General features: G+C 34.4%; 2 protein-coding genes, 3 long non-coding RNA genes and 1 pseudogene across 5 annotated transcripts; 2 read left to right on the top strand and 4 right to left on the bottom strand.

Moving 5' to 3' along the window:
- On the bottom strand, positions 519-2,011 carry LOC107605412 (annotated as a pseudogene).
- LOC107605413 lies at positions 2,353-3,283 on the bottom strand. Its single transcript, XM_021105199.1, has 2 exons — positions 3,176-3,283; positions 2,353-3,083 (listed from the first exon to the last, which is right to left on the bottom strand). The coding sequence occupies exon 2, from the start codon at positions 2,982-2,984 to the stop codon at positions 2,628-2,630; it is 357 nt and encodes a 118-aa protein (XP_020960858.1). The 5' UTR covers positions 2,985-3,083; positions 3,176-3,283; the 3' UTR covers positions 2,353-2,627.
- On the top strand, positions 2,991-3,321 carry LOC110263611. Its single transcript, XR_002349466.1, has 2 exons — positions 2,991-3,126; positions 3,228-3,321. It is a non-coding gene; the product is annotated as an uncharacterized LOC110263611 (long non-coding RNA).
- On the top strand, positions 5,428-6,415 carry LOC107605414. The gene is made up of 3 exons (XR_001612513.2): positions 5,428-5,756; positions 5,937-6,242; positions 6,341-6,415. It is a non-coding gene; the product is annotated as an uncharacterized LOC107605414 (long non-coding RNA).
- Positions 8,039-9,228, bottom strand: LOC107648516. The gene is made up of 4 exons (XR_001621959.2): positions 8,907-9,228; positions 8,544-8,726; positions 8,340-8,398; positions 8,039-8,247 (listed from the first exon to the last, which is right to left on the bottom strand). It is a non-coding gene; the product is annotated as an uncharacterized LOC107648516 (long non-coding RNA).
- On the bottom strand, positions 12,391-17,093 carry LOC107647670 (transient receptor potential cation channel subfamily A member 1 homolog). The gene is made up of 2 exons (XM_016351726.2): positions 15,618-17,093; positions 12,391-14,497 (listed from the first exon to the last, which is right to left on the bottom strand). The coding sequence occupies exons 1-2, from the start codon at positions 17,034-17,036 to the stop codon at positions 13,820-13,822; spliced, it is 2,097 nt and encodes a 698-aa protein (XP_016207212.2). The 5' UTR covers positions 17,037-17,093; the 3' UTR covers positions 12,391-13,819.

The following is an 18,516-nucleotide window of genomic DNA, read 5'->3' on the forward strand; positions in this document are numbered from 1 at the left end:
GGTTAGTTAATCATTATTTTTTTCTCAATAGTCAAGAAATTTAATTATGCTTGCAATGAAAACTTAAAAATCTATTCAGTATTTTCACTGAAAATAATTTTATTTGTATATGTATCTGGTCACTACCTCTATGGTAAATACTAAATAGAGCAGCACTATCTAATCTAGTGTAGTAGATGTAGATCAACTCAAACTTTTATGAACAGAAAAGAAAAGAAAGTTGTGGAGGCACGTGAAGTGCCATCAACTTCTGTGTATGTGTTGTGGCCAGTGGCAGTGAAGGGTGTCTTTTGGATGCTTGCTTTTCTAGCTGCATAAATATGTAATTATTGGAGAAAGAGAACCGTTATGCGTGACAATGTAAATTGACCTCACCATTGTTTTATATTATTCATTTAACGTTTTATTATAATGCTGTTGAATGGTCCTTGTTGCTAAAATATTATTATACTTTACTGCTATTACTGCTGTAACCTGTAAGTGATTAATCTTTGTTGAATGAGACTTGATTAGTAAGCTGAGTTAATTAGAATTTCTAAGGGGGGACAAAATCTAAGATAGCAGTAGCTTAGGCATGGTGGATGAACTCAATAAACTATTTATACTCAAATTGGTTTGGAATTTTGGTTTGGTTTGAGAAATCAATTCATTTTAAAATGTAATCAAACTAAACCCTTCTGGATCCTTCCAAGTTTCAGGGTCTCTATGGATGGCAAACACATTTACGTATACTATCGTCTTGGCTTCAATTTCATACCCTGCTATTCTGCTATTTTTGTTGAATTCTCTTGGTACCAATGGTGCAGGTGCATAATATCTTAATGTTTCTTTGATCACTGCTTTCAGATAAACAAGCTTTTCAATATCTTCATCTTCTATGAATGGTTTCTTGCCATATAAACTTCGTATCTTCTTCCGAACGCAATCCTGCACACTATAGAACTCGACACGGACATCAATATCTCACTCAGATTCGTGGTTTCGAAGAACTCACGTGCTCTGATATCTTGCCTAACATTCTTTCCACTTCAGATTTTCTGATGTGGTAGAATCCAGAGATTCGCTTGGAGCTGAAGAACTGAACGACTCAGATCTTCCTGATTTCTCTCCAGTACTCGCTGCATGGAGAGAAAATCAAATCGAAACCGTTGTAAGAGAGTCTAGTGGTTCCGAGCGACGGAGGTCTGCTTGAAACGTCAAGATCATGGTCTTTGAGAACCTCCTTTGCGAGTTTCGGTGAGGAGATAACTATGGCTGGTTTGAACCCTATTTGAAGGGAGAATATGGAGCCGTAGATCTTTGAGAGGTTCCATAGTTGGAGATTGAGGTTGGAGCTGTCGAGTTGGTGGAGGTTTCCGATTATGGGAAGTGGTTTAGGACCTGGTGGTAGAGTGGTTCTTTTGTGTTGTTGTTTCTTTAAGTGATGAAATATCACTACTGCCATTAGAGGAATTGCAAGAAGAAGCAGATAATACAGAAATGAAAACATTGAGTGGAAGAAATTGAAGAAGCCAATGCAAGCTAAGGGCGACTAATTAGTTATAGAGAACGATCAGATACACTTTGATGCTAAGAAAATTAAATATCTTACTATATATATAGAGTTAAACCTCGTAAAATTGATAGTTGAGAGTCGTTATTTTTTTTTTGTAGTTATGATATTTGATATGATATGAAGCAGCCGAACAAAATTCATAGTCCAAACGGAAGTGCAGTATATATTTTTTATGTTGTATATTCTGGTAAATCAGCAGAGAATTAAAACTTTATATTAAATTAATGTACTAGCAAGAGATGATATAAGACCAAATGCTCTGAATAAGAAGACAATTCCAAGTCGAAAGAGTTGTTACAATTTATATATGAAGGCTGGTGTATGTGTAGCAATTGAAGAGTATGCAACTTTTGTGTGACTCTACTCTTACATTCGACAAGTGGATTCATACTCATTTTGACAAGTTACGTTTTGTTGAATCTATACTAGATCCACAACAATACATATCTGTTGGAATTCATTATTAATCTATTATCTCAGCTTATACAATGTACCAAAAAATACGCACGCTTTCTTGTCTCCTCAGATCAGAGGTGTCGCTTCATGAATTTTTTTTATAAAAAAAGTATAAATAGACAATGAGAATACTAAACAATGTGAATAATGAATATATTATATGTTTAATTTAATAGATATGCAGATAATTATGTTTGTTATTTTTAATTGGATGGTTATTTCTTTTGATATGCATATGTCCTTCGATGACATTAAATTCAATTAAACCAAAGAAGTAATAATATATCTCTTAAGAAGAATCGAGGGATAAATACATTACTGACAAATCTTGGAGATTAAGCTTCATAAACCTAACTACTAACTGTTATATCAGATTCATCCATGAAAGTATTGGATTTTCAATGTGTCATGAACATTAAATCTGTTTGCATTCTCACTGGTGGCTGAATCATGAATTCTCAGCCTATCAAATTTGGTACATCAATTCTGATCCAATTTCTATAGCAGCAATATAAGAACAGAAGATAACAAAACAAAAGGCTAAAACAGAAGTATCTTATTACAGATTTTAACTAAATACATTTCAATAGGAGGGTTATTTTGTTATTGTCATGTTTTAAGAAGGATGGACCTTGCCAGAAGAGATTCCCTTCCAAGCAGATTTCATGGAAGCAGTGGCTGAATTGAGTGCAGCCTCAATATACTTCTTGGAAGCAATGGAGGCAGCTTTCTCCATCAAATTTCCCATCTTTCTTGCACCCTCAGCAGTGTTAACTAGGCTCTCCATTTCAGCCTTTGACATGCTCTCAAGCTCCTCTTCGAAGCGCCGGAACTCGTCCATGGCACTTTCCGTGATAGAATCAGGGTAGTCCTGAGCTTCCTGCATAGAAACCTCAGCCTCTTCAACCTCTTTCTGTTGCTCAAGTTCTGCAGCTGCCCATGCCTTGTATGACTCAATCTCAAACAGCTTCATGAGGACGATTTTTATGGTCTGGGAAACTGTTCACTTTCTCTTATCTCTCCGAAAATTGAATCCCTTGAGGTACAAGGCTGTAGTTGGATCAGGGTCCCTGAAACCGGGCATTTGAAGAAGCTTTCAATTTCCAACAGTTCGGGTAATTTTCCATATTAAGTGATTCTTGTACATATAGTTTTTTCTTACTGGCTGTGTTTTCTTGTTCTTATATTTCTTTCATCTCATGTTAATTGTTTCCAGGGAGGGTATACATGATAGATTTCGGAAACCTCAATTTTCTGGAGTTCCTATCGATGCGAGGAGTCCAGTGGTGCTGGGATGCAATATGTATAATGCTGAAATTGGCAAGTGAGGTGAAGCATCTTTTTATGAAGGTTGAATTCACAGGGGACTTTGAGGCTCTGCAACCCTTTCCAGAGATTGATTTTGTCGAATTTTTCAATAGCCATCCAAAGCTGCGCAAGATATAATTTTTGAACGGAATAGTCTACTAGCTTCATTGCTCTAGGTTTGTCTCCAAGATTTAGCTTACTTGCTCCCATCATAATTCATAACTGTGTATGAAGTCGTGATGGCCATGCTGCAATCTAGTGTGAATGATTGTGACACTATAATAACCCAAGAATCACTTGAATTGACATATCAGAGCCGTCAAAAACATTAATATATTTGTGAGAGCAAAGCAATAACAATAATCATAATAATGCAGCACAGAGCAAATTAAGCTGAGGAAGAATCATAATTTTATCACTACATACTCCATAGACTGAAAACAAATGTCAAGGCCATGATCAAACTACTAGTCGCGCCATCATAGGGCCATAAGCCATATACATTAACATCAATACAGTTATCATCATCATTTATTTTTGGCATAAGTACTTAACAGATCAGTTTTAGAATGCACCATGCACAAAATTACTAGCGGCTATTCGTTTTTCTAATTTATAAAACAAAATAGAAGGATTATCTTATTTATAAATTTTCATTTTGAGAAATATTAGAAGACTAATATTTTTCTTTGTATTATCTTACATACTAGTCAACCTAATAGCTGCGTTGAAATCACTATTATCCCTAGAATAACATTCCTCATAGCTACTGAGTAGCAAGGCAATATCATCACTATTATCCCTAGAATCAAGGCAGGAGAATCAAATCCAATTGGCAATTTCTGAGTGTGGAACCTAATAGCGGTGTTGAAATCATTAAAAAACCTCCTGAAATTCAAATTCGAATCCCCTCTGCCTCCAAGTTTCAAGCTAGGAGAAGCAGCAGAACACACACTGTGGTTTGTGACATTGAAGTGCAAGTAATTTGATAAAGCTAAAGCGCAATTATCAGAGCCAAAGGTGAAGAACTTGGAATCAAAGGCAAATCGACCAATATGGGATACAAAATCATGGACAAGACCATGTTCTTATTGAACACTCGCCAAATGAAACATGGTTTTTGTTCCGTGTTACTCTGCCGAGGTTACAACTACCATATGAATAAGCCAATAAAACACCGAAAACTAATAAATATAGTAGCAAGTAGAGAGAGCTGACATGAGAAACACCACCATTACCACCACCAACAACAACCACAACGTGTGTTAACCATTTACAACATAGAAAGTGCGTGTGTGTGGAGGTCAAAGTTAGAGACAGGGTCAAAGAGATTGAAGAAGTAACAGTGCAAAGAACAGAGAAGAAAACATACGAAATGATGAATTGAAAAGGCATAATGATTAACTAACCTCCAAACATTGAGACAGCGTCTTGCGCGACGACGGCGGAAGCAGGTTGCGACGGCGAGGATAAGCGAACAAGAGATACAGAGGAAGAGGATGAGAGAATAGCAGTGATTGAAATTGGATGAAAAACCCTAGCAGACATGCTTCTCTTCTTTGAATCTGAAATTAAAAGAAAAAGGAAAAAGTGTAAAAAACAAAAATTAGAGGGATCAATATCTAAGCGGACGCAGGGAGCGGCAGCGTCTGAGGCGTGTTGCGGCGACGAGGATAGGCGAACCAGAGATTTAGCAGAGGAAGAAGATGAGAAAATGGCGTTGATCGAAATTGAATCTATAAATCCTAACAAACATCAAACATGCTTCTCTTTTGAGAAACTGAAACTAAAAGAAAAAGAGAAAAAGTGTAAATAACAAAAGTTAAAGGGATCAAAATCTAATTAGTAAATTTTCCAAAAAAAAAAAAGGGTATATTTTATAATTATTTTAATGCAGGTTAATGATACTCCTACAAAAATGTAGGAGTAAAGAATCCATGGCCTATTAAATAAAAAGCAAAGTTGTAATTTTGGGCCAAGGATTCCTTGCTCCTACATTTTTGTAGATTTATCATTAACCATCATAAAAATAATTACAAAATGTACCCCTTTTTTTTTGAAAAATTTATTAAATAAATCTTGATCCCTTTAACTTTTGTTATTTACACTTTTTTCCTTTATCTTTTAGTTTCAGATTCAAAGAAGAAGAGAGGTCTGCTAGGGTTTATAGAATCAATTTCAATCAACGCCATTTTCTCATCTTCTTCATCTGCTCCATCTCTGGTTCGCCTACTCTCGCCGCCACAACACGCATCAAACGCCGCCGCTCCCTGCGTCCGCCGCCGCCCTTCACATTCTCGGAGGAACGAACTATCAATATCACCACCCTGTTAAATTTCGCGGGGAAAGAACGAGAACCAGAGCAACCCTTGATGACACTGAAATAGGACAACTTTCCTCAACCCCACTTCTTGTTGAGGACGACAAACCCAGCAAGGTATACTTTTTCCTCTGCCTTCTTTTCAGTTCGGTTTGATTCTTTTAAAATAGTCAAGATGATGAATTTTGAATCCTTACGGTAGCTTTTCAGGCAATGATTTTTGCCCTGCTTCGAGTTTCCTTGGTGTTTTGATTTGAATTTGATATGCTTTATTTATTTATTTTCATGTCTGCTTAGGAAGTAGAGGAAAGTGTAAAAGTGCTAAAAGATGCAGCTAAGACGAGAAAGGTAGCAGCAGAGAAGGTTCTGTCTGCACTTTCTGTCATTGAGGAAGCGAGGGCAAAAATCACAGGAACACATTTAAAAATCTATCTTTCTGTCCATATCATTCATTAATTCATTAGCTCTAAGACCAAGTTGAATTGATTTAATCACAGGAACACGTGACCATGATTCACCAGATGATAAATCCAAATGGGAATGCGTGAGGAAAGGGGTTTGCTGCATTTGCTGCGAAAGCAATATTGATTCTCTCTTGTATAGGTAAACTATTCAGTATCATTTTGATACATCAGCAGCCAATTTCGCTCTCGAGTTTAATCTCTTAACAAGCATTTTGTTTTTTGGTTTTTTCCTTGCAGATGTGGGCACATGTGCACATGTTCTAACTGTGCTAATGATTTGCACCGAAGTGGAAGGAAGTGTCCAATGTGTCAAGCACCAGTTGTTGAAGTAATTCGTGCTTATTCCATACTATAGTTTAGACATTAAAAAGGGGTTACATATAGCCAAAATTACAGAATCTGCACAAGTTTTTATTTCCTGGAGATTTTCAAGTACCTTAATTTTAAGTTGATGTCCTTCTCCGTCCTTTTGCTTCTTGATGTGATTACCTGTATTTATGTCAACTTGTTAAGTGCAACAATGGAACAGTAGATGGCAATTTTTTGAGGGCCATGTTTCTGAAATAAATAAAGTAAATATCGATTTTGATTTTGAGTGATTGGATTTCCTTCACTTGTTTTCAAATTTTATAGTACTTATGATGTAAAGTTGCATTTTCCATTGGTAGTGTGTATAGCGTGGAGGTTTCTTGATGAGCAGAGTTACTAATTTCATTTTCTTTGGGTTGAGGAGTCACTTCTTGAACTGGAATAATCCTCACATTTTCTTCTCCCACAACCTCGTTACCTGTCTGAATATCTTTGTTGTTCCTTCTTGTTCTTTTGTTGCTGCTGCCCACAATCGAAACTTGAACACTTTCTTGCACAACTTTCCTGGTAGATTTGATCACCACCTTCTGACCACGCTTTGGACCCATTCTTCCCTTCCCTTTCAAGCTTCTTTGCAGATGTTGATAGACAAACTATGAAGGTTAATGGAGTATGTATTTTTTCACTTTCTGTTTTATCTTATATAACCAGCCAAACTCATTTGTTCTTTTTTCAGAAATGATTGAAAATTTGGTATCTTATTGTGATGGGGAATCTTAGTTCTTAATCTTAACCATGTTATGTTTTTGGCTCCTTTTGAAAGATACTACAAAGTAGAACAATTTTTGGCCATAGTTCTTGGTTGGCCATGAATTGATCTTAATCTTCTGTTGGCATATAAATTAAGTATTCAGCACCAGGAGCTCCGCAACTTGCAAGGAAGGTAAGAGATCTACTTCAAAAATCCGGCTTCAGCGCGGTGGAAGAAGACAGAAGGAGGGGGCTAGATCATGGTGCTCGGGTTCCATTGATGTTGGTATACCATTGTTTTATGTAATTTAATTTATACAGTTCTTACCTAGTGAGATAAGATTTCGGTGTTGTTAACCTTATCTCATGCAAGTTTGATAAAGAAATCTTCTTATTTGTTTTCTTCTTATTTTAAAATAATTAAGCACGTCAAAATTAAATAAGATTTTAATCCTTATAAAATACTAGTATTTTGATTTTGAGTTTTATTAGATCATTTTTTTGGTTTTGGACAAGCAACCTTTGAAAGGTTTTTATTTTAAACTATGATGTTAGTTTGCTCCATTAAGTACTGTACTGACGAGTCAGATTAAATATTAACTTAGTAATATGCTGAATGTTGATGTTGTTAGACATATCGCACCAACACTTAAGAAAATAAAGTCTTGAAAATAATTAAAATAGGGATTATTTAAATTTTATTTTACCAAAATAAAAAAACTTTAGAAATCAGAAATTATTTTAAGCCGAAAATATTTAATAAATCATTAATGTTAGGATAATTTACATCTATTCGAAGGCCACCACCATTCCTAAAAAGACGGAAAAAAAATAATTTTTTTTAAACTAGAAGGTGCATGAATATTTTCAATCAGAGGGTAGTATGAAATTTAGAAAACCACCACATAAACACCATCTCATTTAGTTATAGTTGTGTTTTTCTCTTTTTGCATAGATTGCAGATAGATATCATTCAGATACCAAATAAGACAACCTAAAGTACTTACTTCAAACGTCGTGCTGTCTATTCGCTTCAAACTTAGTTTATCAGAATTTGGAACCTTATTTCTTGCTTCATGTTCTTCCTACAAATCACCATAAAAAAAATTGAAACTGACTTCTGACTAAAAGCTATTACGGTTAGAAATAGATATTACCGAACAAGAAATGGGCAAACCTTTTGGAAATCAGCAAACTTTCTTTTCTTTGCTGAGTCTTTCTTTCTTCTATTCATACCTACACTTTCATCATCACCAGAATTGTTTCTAAAACGCCGCACAAAAGTATGGTAAGTATAAATTGCCAAGTATAAGCATGCAAAGGGAGAAACAGATTATAGCCAAAGAATGAGCAAACCACAAAGTAATACAAATATGTTCACCTCAGCGGTGAAAATTAGCATTCATGTCCTCCCAGGGGATTCATTGCCACCCAGGGTTTCAAGAAAGCCAGAAGGATCAATTTTCGCTTCCTCAATGACAGAAAGTGCAGACAGAACCTTCTCTGCTGCTACCTTTCTCATATTAGCTGCATCTTTTGGCACTTTTACACTTTCCTCTACTTCCTAAGCAGACATGAAAATAAATAAATAAAGCATATCAAATTCAAATCAAAACACCAAGGAAACTCGAAGCAGGGCAAAAATCATTGCCTGAAAAGCTACCCTAAGGATTCAAAATTCATCATCTTGACTATTCTAAAAGAATCAAACCGAACTGAAAAGAAGGCAGAGAAAAAAGTATACCTTGCTGGGTTTGTCGTCCTCAACAAGAAGTGGGGTTGAGGAAAGTTGTCATATTTCAGTGTCATCAAGGGTCGCTCTGGTTCTCGTTCTTTCCCTGCGAAATTTAACAGGGTGGTGATATTGATAGTTTGTTCCTCCGAGAATGTGAGGGGCGGCGGCGGACGCAGGGAGCAACGGCGTCTGATGCGTGTTGTGGCGGCGAGAGTATGCGAACCAGAGATGGAGCAGAGGAAGAAGATGAGAAAATGGCGTTGATTGAAATTGATTCTATAAACCCTAGCAAACCTCTCTTCTTCTTTGAATCTGAAACTAAAAGATAAAGGAAAAAAGTGTAAATAACAAAAGTTAAATGGATCAAAATCTATTTAATAAATTTTTCAAAAAAAAAAAAACGGGGTACATTTTGTAATTATTTTTATGATGGTTAATAATAAACCTACAAAAATGTAGGAGCAAGGAATCCTTGGCCGTAATTTTGATATTGTTGACATATTTTTCATCCATTTTTATCTCATGTATGAAGGAAAAATAATTGAATGGCCCCACATCACTTTTTCTTTTTTTTTTTTCATTTTCTCTCTTAAATCAAATAATAAAAAATTTAATTTTTCATTTATTTTTTTTTACATTTTCTTTGCACTCATATTCTTTTGAACCAAATAATGTGTTAGAGCTAATCTAAATCCAAAGAATGCTTAAGCCACTAAACAACGATTTTCTTCTGAGTGGGGTATCCACATAAAAAGAAAGAATAGTAAAACATAACAGCTAACTCGAAATGAATTAATGAATCCCTTCCCGGTAGGCGATATCAATCCAATAGACACGACATAACTTAAGGCAAGTGACATCACCGCCGCGCCAAGAAAGTAGCCGATGATCCCATCTGGCATTACAATAAAGATCGTTATAGTTGCAAAGTAAATGATCATAGCGTTGATCACTGATATATAAACGAAATCAGAGGCTTTCATGCTTGTTTTTCTCGCTATCCTTGGCACAGTAGCAGTGTTTGTAGAATTGACAGAGAATGATGAAGTAGTAGAGTTGAGATTATTGTTAGGCTGATAGAGTATACCTGGTGGATTCAATGCCGTCTAATAGACTGTGGTTATAATAAGAGCAGCAACTACCAATGACTAGAACCAAAACCATCAATTCGAGGCCATTTTCGGCTCCTCTGGAGGAAGGTACTTCATAGGCTAAAGTGACAAAAGAGAAGAGACCAATGACTGATAAAGAACCACCAACTTCTCCTCTTTCTCGTTCAACGTATCGTCCTCTAGGATGCTCAGGCCCCTCTTCTCATCATTCAAAAGGTAACAAAAGATCTTTCACTAACTTTGTGAAGGAACCTATACCCTGATTCTGTCGCCTTCAAATCTCATTTTGGTAAATGCCCTCACTCTTACTATGATTTTCTACATATATACGATTTTCTTTTATTATGAATTTTGAGTTTCACAAAGATATTGTTCTCAAACAACTCCTGTACTCTATTTTTGTTCCTGACCTAAAATCTTTGGCTGAAAAAGGAATCAATTTTATTAAAAATTTTAGATTCTTGGATTGGAAAAGGCTTTTTGAAATTTGAAAATCTGTTCTGATTTGGCCTGAAAATTCTATGCTAACATGCACTATAGTGAGACTTGTGTTCACTCATATGTTAAGGGCTGCCAAATCTATTTGAACCAAGAAAATATTGGTGAATCCCTTACTTATTTTGATGTAGGAGTAAATGCCTACATTTCTGAAAAGTGGGAATAATTTTAGAATTTCACACAAAGATGTTTTGGCCAATATATGTGAGAACATATCCCTCATGGATGTTGTCACACCAAACCATAGAGCCTTAGGTCCTTCCAAAGCACAGCTTTACCATCTAATTACTCACATTCTACTGTCCCAAAATGATTCATATCAAAGGGTTACTCTCTGTGATACCTTGGTCCTCTATGCTATAATCTACAAAATAGAAATTTTTTTTACTTACTTAATGATGCACCATATGTTTGTTTGACTGTATCAAAAGTGATAAATATGTCTCCCTTCTATATGGAATGTTTTAACTTACATCTTTAAATACTTTTCTGTTGATCTGAGCAATGAGACCATAGAAGAAAAAATTTCATATTTCAATGGTGGTGGTGCAGTAAAACAAACTAAGGGTAAAAGCGCAAAGGCTACCAAGGACACTGGACACAATTCTTGAAGAAGATGAGGAAGAAAGTCTTCCTCCTCCATCAACTGTCGGGACATCTTCTTCTCATAAGTATCATGTGATGAATGGCATTGTTAAGGATGTTTTACATGAGTTTATCAACCTCACCAAATAGATGATCAACTCGAGCCAATAAACTAGGAAACTAGCTCTCCAAAATGAGAACTTATTTCAAAAATCTCAAAACTGGGTTGAGGTGTTACTCAAATATATAGACTCTTTGGATGATGAACAAGCCATGTTCGATCGAAAAAAAAAATCAGTTTGAAACCGAAAATGAGTGATCTGATGTCTAGCCTTATCTTATGTTGCTACCATTTGAAATATTGTCTCTAAAATACTGTTTTATTGCTTTTCTGGTTCTTAAGATTTGAATATTGTTTATTATGAATGACTATAATAGTCATAGAGACTTAAACTTTAACATTGACACTCTTTTATGTTTTGCACCTGTCTTTTGCATATTGATCTTTTTGTGCAGATTCATCCCTTCTTGATGACAAAAGAGGGAGTAAGTGGGTTGAAAATGAATTGAAACTTGTTGAAAACTGTTATGAAAAAGGGGGAATAAAGTGTTTTGAAACTGTTATAAATTAAAGGCTGGTTGCAGTTTAAAATTCTTTGTTTTTTAAATCTATCAGTTGCAGTTCTATTTATGCATATTACTCTGATCAGACATACTGTATTGCTATTGAATAATTGTTGATCTTAGCTCTTAATTATTGGTATCTGAATTCTTAGCTATAAGCTTTGATTATTGTTTTGGTCATGCTTTGAATTAGGATATGAATTTTTTAAATATTAGCTCTGATTTATAATCATCTCAAAGTTAGTTATTGATTGTTTAGATAAAAAATTTTGATTTTAATTGTGATCAAACAGATTTTCTGAGATATAAAACTATTTGAATATATTTTAAATGTTGGCATTATTTCTATGTAAGGATTATTCAAATCAGGTTAAGATAAACTAATATTAGGGGGCATTGTGATAAAAAAAAAAAAGGGGAGTCTTAAATCATAGAAAATATTAAAGGAAAGTTTCTAAAACTCCTCTCATTTTTTTTTAATTCATTTTATAATATTTGTCATCAAGATAGAAATTGTTAAGTTTAAAAAACTAAAATATTATTAAGATGATGACTAAATATTATTGGGTTAAAAATCAATTGTTTGTGTGATTTATTTTGTTTAGTGTGTAGAAAATAATTTGATCACACTAGACCCAAAAAGCATCAACTCAAGCCCAATATCAAGTTCAGATTAAACAAAGCATCATTCAAACACTCTTGATCCAAAGATTGAGTGGCTAAACTATAAGAAAGAAAGAAAGAAAATAGATAGGCCCATATCCAAACACAAGTCCAAACGGTGATCCACACCTAAATTCATTCACTTTATTTAGTTTCTAACTAAGTGATTCAGTTTTCATTTTATTTGAACCATTTCACTTCATATCACCGAAATCAAATTCTTTCTTCTCTCTCTTCTCTTTTTTTTTTTAATATCACATCACGTGAACTCTCTAAAACAAGAAGAAAGAAAAAGGAAACTCTGAAACTAAGAGCACAAATGGAGAACAAAAATAAGCTTTCAATTTCAAGCAAGAAGAGAAGATCAAAGGGGTTATATATGACAAAAAGGCAAAATCAAATCAAAAGGACAAATCACAAAAAATATTTTCACAATTGTGTTTCATCAAGAAGTGTTGAAGAAATCCTCTGTGTTACAAGCACCGATTTGGAAAATGAAGAAAGTGAAGATAAATGGTGCTCTGCTGTGAATCAAAGCTAAGAAAAATGACTTGGAGCCAAAATAAGAATGCTCGACTCAGATTCAAGAGGCAAGATGAAAAATGTTGAAAGAGAATATTGAAGGTATGGTTGCATGTTTGAGTCGGTCACTGCTTCTACACGCTCTCTCTCTCCTCTATCACGCTGTTGTTGTGTCTGATTTTTTGAAGAAGAAGACCAACAAGTGCTGAAGCAAGGTTTCAAGCGCCGGAAACTTCACTCCTCTATTAAAGGGGTGAATGGTCAAAGATTGGAGAAAGGAGTGAGAGCACAACGTTTGGGTTTTTATAGCTTATTGAACTGTTTATTCTTCTCCTTCATGGTTTTCATTGAAAATATTATTTTTTCAATCTAGTCTTTCTGTGGTTCAATGGTAAAAGACAAAATAATGAAGTTTGTAAGTAAAAGTCATTGAGTGGAAAAAGACAGAGAGTTAGACTTGGAAAAAAAGTCCAAATTTATTTCAAAAAGTTTTTATAAGTGTTTCTGTTTTGTGTCATGATCTTGAGAGGATTTTCTTACAAGTTGGGTTAGCACTTTGTTGTGTAAAAGTTAGGATGAGTTCCTAGTCAAGTCTAGTTTGGATTAAAAACTGAATTTGTCCCAGATAGGATTAGTTAGAATTCTAGTTAAGGAGAATTGATATATGACTATATTACATTGAGTAGTTGAATCAAAATACATTTGTATGTCATTATCTTTTCTCTTCGATTTTGCATTATAAGAGACAAAACTAAAGTATCTCCTAATTTTATTATCTAGTAACACTTCTGTATAACACACCTTTTACATAACTCTATTTTGTTTTCTACTGCGTCAAAAGACAAAATCATAATTTTATTATTTTCTACTCAAAGTATTTTAACAAAGCTAAAGATTGAAATCAAAATACAAAAGAAGTTAAGATTCAACCCTTCCTTTGTCAGTGATAGGTATGAGTAGCCATATGATATTAAGAAAGTACATTAAAACCACGCAGCTAAGTAAAAAGGGTTTAGTGAATCCCGTGGGCAATATCAATCCAATAGACACGACATAACATGCCAAGAAATTTGCCGTGGGAAACATCAACAGCATGCCAAGAAATTTGCCGATGATCCCATCTGGCATTACAAAAAAGATCATTATATTTAAAAAGAAAAGGATCCCAGTGTTGATTACTAATATAAAAATGAAATGAAAGGGTTCCATGCTTACTTCCCCGGCTATCCTTGGCACAGTAGCGGTGTTTGTAGAATTGAGAGAAAATGATGTAGTAGAGTTGAGATTATTGTCACGCTGACCACCTGGTGGACTCAGTGCTGCCTGATAGACGCTGGTTATAATAAGAGCAGTAACTACCAGGTATGCCTCACGTTGTTGTGAAGACACGTTATTTCTAATGCGACGAATAACTACTTCTAGTTTCCTTAACTTGGGATGACCGCCATGATTAGTTGCTGCCCCACGTTTTGCTTTAGCTCCCTCTAGTATTCTTTCAATCTCTGGATAAGAATGAGCTAGGTCTAATGCTGTTTGGTTCCAAGAATTCTTTGCATTTTTCTCCATCTTTTTACTTCCAATCAATAACATAACAGCCTGGGTATTAGAGGTCCAATAAACAACACACTTATTTCACTATTTAAATACTTTTAATTCAATACTTTATTGCTATATATATACACCGTGCATGCACAGCTAATTCTGAAAGATTTATTAGCGCCTCTAAACTCTAAAGACCAGGTATAGGAAAATTATACTTGTCAATAAAGTTTGTAGTAACTTAAATACACAGTTGTGCGTATATAATTATAGGATTTGGATCCTCTAAAGTTTGAATTTTACTTTAGAAAGTAAAGTGTGATCTCTCACTATTGATTTCATAGGTGGGACCAATAATAAATATGAAAGAGAAACTATTCAAAGGTAGAAGATCACACTTTACTCTCTAAAGTGAAATTCAAACTTTAGAGGATCCAAATCCATAATTATAAAGGTCAGCTAATAACCCAAAGTTTTTAATTTTTTTTTCCTTACAAATTTGCTGTATAGTTATCTATCATTTGACTAAAAAGTAAATTAAGAGTATTAGTAAAGGAAGTAAATTAAACAAAGAAAATTTTAGTTTTTTCAATACATTAAATACATAAAAACTTACAAAATCAATATTTACTTTATATTTATAATATTTTATTAGTACTCTTAATTAGTGTTATTATGACACCTAGCTATTAATCATATATGAATCAGTTTGTAATTATAGATAAAAACAAACAAACAATGCCAGATAATTAATAAAATTTATTATTTTTAAATAATACTTATCAACGTTTTAGACCTAAATATTAAATTTTAAATTAACTATAAATCCTAGTAGCATCAAAATAAAACATTGACTATAAAATATGTTGGTCCTCGTACAGTCGTACATCTCTCAAAATAATTTTTTTATAAACACAGTAGTCGACTCAAGACGTTATTGTTTAGCTTAGGTGGTATATATGTATAAAAATGGGAGTTACTTAAATAAAGATATTTTGTATAAAAATATAATTTATTTATTTAGTTATATTTTAAATAAAAATAACACTTATAATATATTACAATTTAACTCTTTAATCCATTATTTAAGGGCTAAAAAAAATTTTCACATAAAAACAATTATAAAATTTTCATTGGAATATTTACCAAAAATATTACTCTATGCAAGCATATATACCTGTGTATTGCCGTAGAGTGCTGCAAGGTGCAAAATGTTGTTGCCGTCTACAGTCGTCCTGTTCAGGATGGAGCGTTCTAAATCGTCTGCACCGGTGAAGATGTTTCCTTTGAGCCAGTCAACCATTTCTCGAAGGGCACTCAGGTTTCCACACCTCACGGCAATGTGGAGTGCAGTTTCCTTTCTTACATTCACATCCTTGATAGAATCCGGGCATATATCAAGGAAATGAATTAGAAGCCTGATGTTTTCCTCAGAACCAGATTGGCACAGAAGATGCAAAGGAGTGAGGCGTTCCTTCCCTTCGACTCTGACAAGGTCTTTATTAATTTCTACAAGGCGATCAACCAGACTGTAATGATTGTTATGCAAAGCAACGTGGATGGGGCTCAATCCTTGCGGATTCAGCTTGAAACCAAATGAAGGTTTCAATCCCATAATCTCGATGGCAAACTCCATGTGCCCGGCAGAAGCAGCAATATGCAAGGGAGTGTTCACAAATGGAATTGCATCCACTTCCTCCAGAATGTTTAGATTCTGTTGGATTGCTCGGTAGAGCATGTTTATATTTCCAGAAGTTGCAGCACGTACCAGCACCAGCATTGCATTGACTACTTGCAGATTGTTTGGATTATGTTGAATTGTTCGGTAGAACATGTTTATATCTTTACAAGTTGCAGCTTGTTCCAGCATTGCATCGACTTCCTCCAGAATGCTTGGATTCTGCTGAATCGCTCGGTAGAGCATGTTCATATTTGTTGAAGTTACAGCTTGTTTCAACATTACATTGACTTCCTCCTGAATGCTTCGATCCTGTTCAATTGCTTGGGAGAGCATGCTTATATTTCCAAAAGTTGCAATCCCCCTCATTGCAATGACTACCTCCAGAATGTATGGATTCTGTTGAATTGCTTGGTAAAACATATTTGTGTTTTCAGAAGTTGTAGCCAGTTCACACATTGCATCGACTACATGCAAAATGCTTGGATTCTGTTGAATTGCTTGGTAGAGCAAGTTTATGTTTCTATAAGTTGCAACATGGTCCAGCAATTTGTTGACTTCCTCCAGAATGCTTGGATTCTGTTGAATTGCTGGGTAGAGCATGTTCATATTTCTTGAAGTTGTATCTTGTTGCAGCATTGCATTGATTTTCTCCAAAATGTTTGGATTCTGTTGAATTGCTAGGTAGAGCAAGTTTATATTTCTAAAACTTGCAGCTTGTTCCAGCATTGCGTTGATTTCCTCCAGAATGCTTGGATTTTGTTTAATTGCTGGGTGGAGCTTATTTCCAGAAATTGCAGCTTGTTCCAACATTGCATGGATTCCTTCCACAATGCTTGGATCTTGTTGAATTGCTTGGTAGAGCGTGGTTATATTTCTAGAAGTCGAGACTTGTCCCAAAGGGCCTACATTTGCCATTTTAGGACACCTTTGTTTTGTTTTCTAAATGAAAGACACTAAAATGATAACTTTGAAAGTGATGATATGTTCTAACTTGGAATTGCAGAACACAATTCTTCACTACTTAAATGCGTTTAAAAAGGTACGGTCAGTAAAAGAACAAGAAATTTCCATTTTACGTGTTAGGACATAATGAAGGAAATTGGATGGAAGAAACGTTAATCTTGACTACTTGACTTCGATTTTCCAACCCATTGACGCACGCAAATCGATGCATGCGAGCCTTCAAAGTGTCTTTTGGGTGCTAACAACATTTACTGATGATAGCAAATTTCTACTTGTTACAGGCTTTGGCAGGGAAAGCTATGAGTAGTTGAGTACACAGATTAATTGCTTTGGTTGAAAAGTTTGTAATATATCATAGATGCCTTTGAAAGTTACATGACATGTCGTTTTATGGGCATCTGATGTTTTTGTCCTCCTCTGAAAAGTGAAAACACACTAAGGTAGGGTTTGGAAATGAAGTAATGAAATGAATTTTCTTTCCATTTTCTCGCCTTACTTGGAGAGAAAAGATTTTGATGGGTCCCCGTCACTGTTTGTTACTGTTGTTATTTTCCCTTTATATTTTCTTTCATTCCCAAACAAGTGAAATTGAACAATTCCTTCCTTTTTCTTTCCGTTCGTTTTCAATTCCCCCCTACTTCCCCTAAACAAACACAGCATAAATGACCACATGTTCGAAAGTTTCCAAAACGCGTGACCGTACATATGCATGGGAATCTATGCTGTAATTCACCCAAGTTATGTGGTGTATGGAAGCAAATTATCCTAGTTTATACCGTTAATAAAAATGTACAATATAAGAGTTTGTTAACTTGTATTTTAAGGGTATAAGTTAAACAATATCATAAAAAAATATTTTACAAAAATTATTATAAAAATTATTTTTTTTTATATTTTTGTGACTGATTTTAGTGTATAAATATTACTTTTGTTTATAAAAATAATTGTAAAAGATTATAAAAGATAAATGAGTCTTTAGTTTCAATACTTTAAAAATATATTAAAGATAACTAAAACCATTATATTTTTAAAAGTATTAAACAACTTTTGTATTTAATAAGGAAAAGTATGAGGAGCCAATGGAATATTTATACAATGTGTACAATGGAAGTTTAGAGAGTATTAGAGATATAATCATTAATGTTACCTTTTTCCATCAGCTGAAGCTTTTAGGATGAGTGGTATCATGCATGGTATTAGAGCGCTAGATTCGAAAGGTCAAGAGTTCGAGTCTTGGTGAACCCCAAAATTCGGATGGTTATCCTAGATAGTATGGGAGATGTTCATTTTGTAATTCAATAGCCCATTCTACACATTGTACAAATAGTTCATTGTCTCCCTAGCGGGATCCATTTAATAAATAATTTGTTTATTTGGTTCGAATTTTCGTAAAAATATTTAGATAAATATTTAAAAAATACATACAAAAATC

The sequence above is a fragment of the Arachis ipaensis genome, chromosome B06 (genome assembly GCF_000816755.2).
Source record: "Arachis ipaensis cultivar K30076 chromosome B06, Araip1.1, whole genome shotgun sequence".
In the NCBI taxonomy this organism is placed as follows: Eukaryota; Viridiplantae; Streptophyta; class Magnoliopsida; order Fabales; family Fabaceae; genus Arachis; species Arachis ipaensis.

Bases quoted from the DNA above. Each gene is read 5' to 3' on its own strand.
- LOC107605413 (XM_021105199.1), bottom strand. From the start codon at position 2,984: ATGAAGCTGTTTGAGATTGAGTCATACAAGGCATGGGCAGCTGCAGAA.
- LOC107647670 (XM_016351726.2), bottom strand. From the start codon at position 17,036: ATGGCAAATGTAGGCCCTTTGGGACAAGTCTCGACTTCTAGAAATATA. The intron at 14,498-15,617 runs GTATATATGCTT...TCTAATACCCAG, and splicing joins CACTCTACGGCAATACACAG to GCTGTTATGTTATTGATTGG.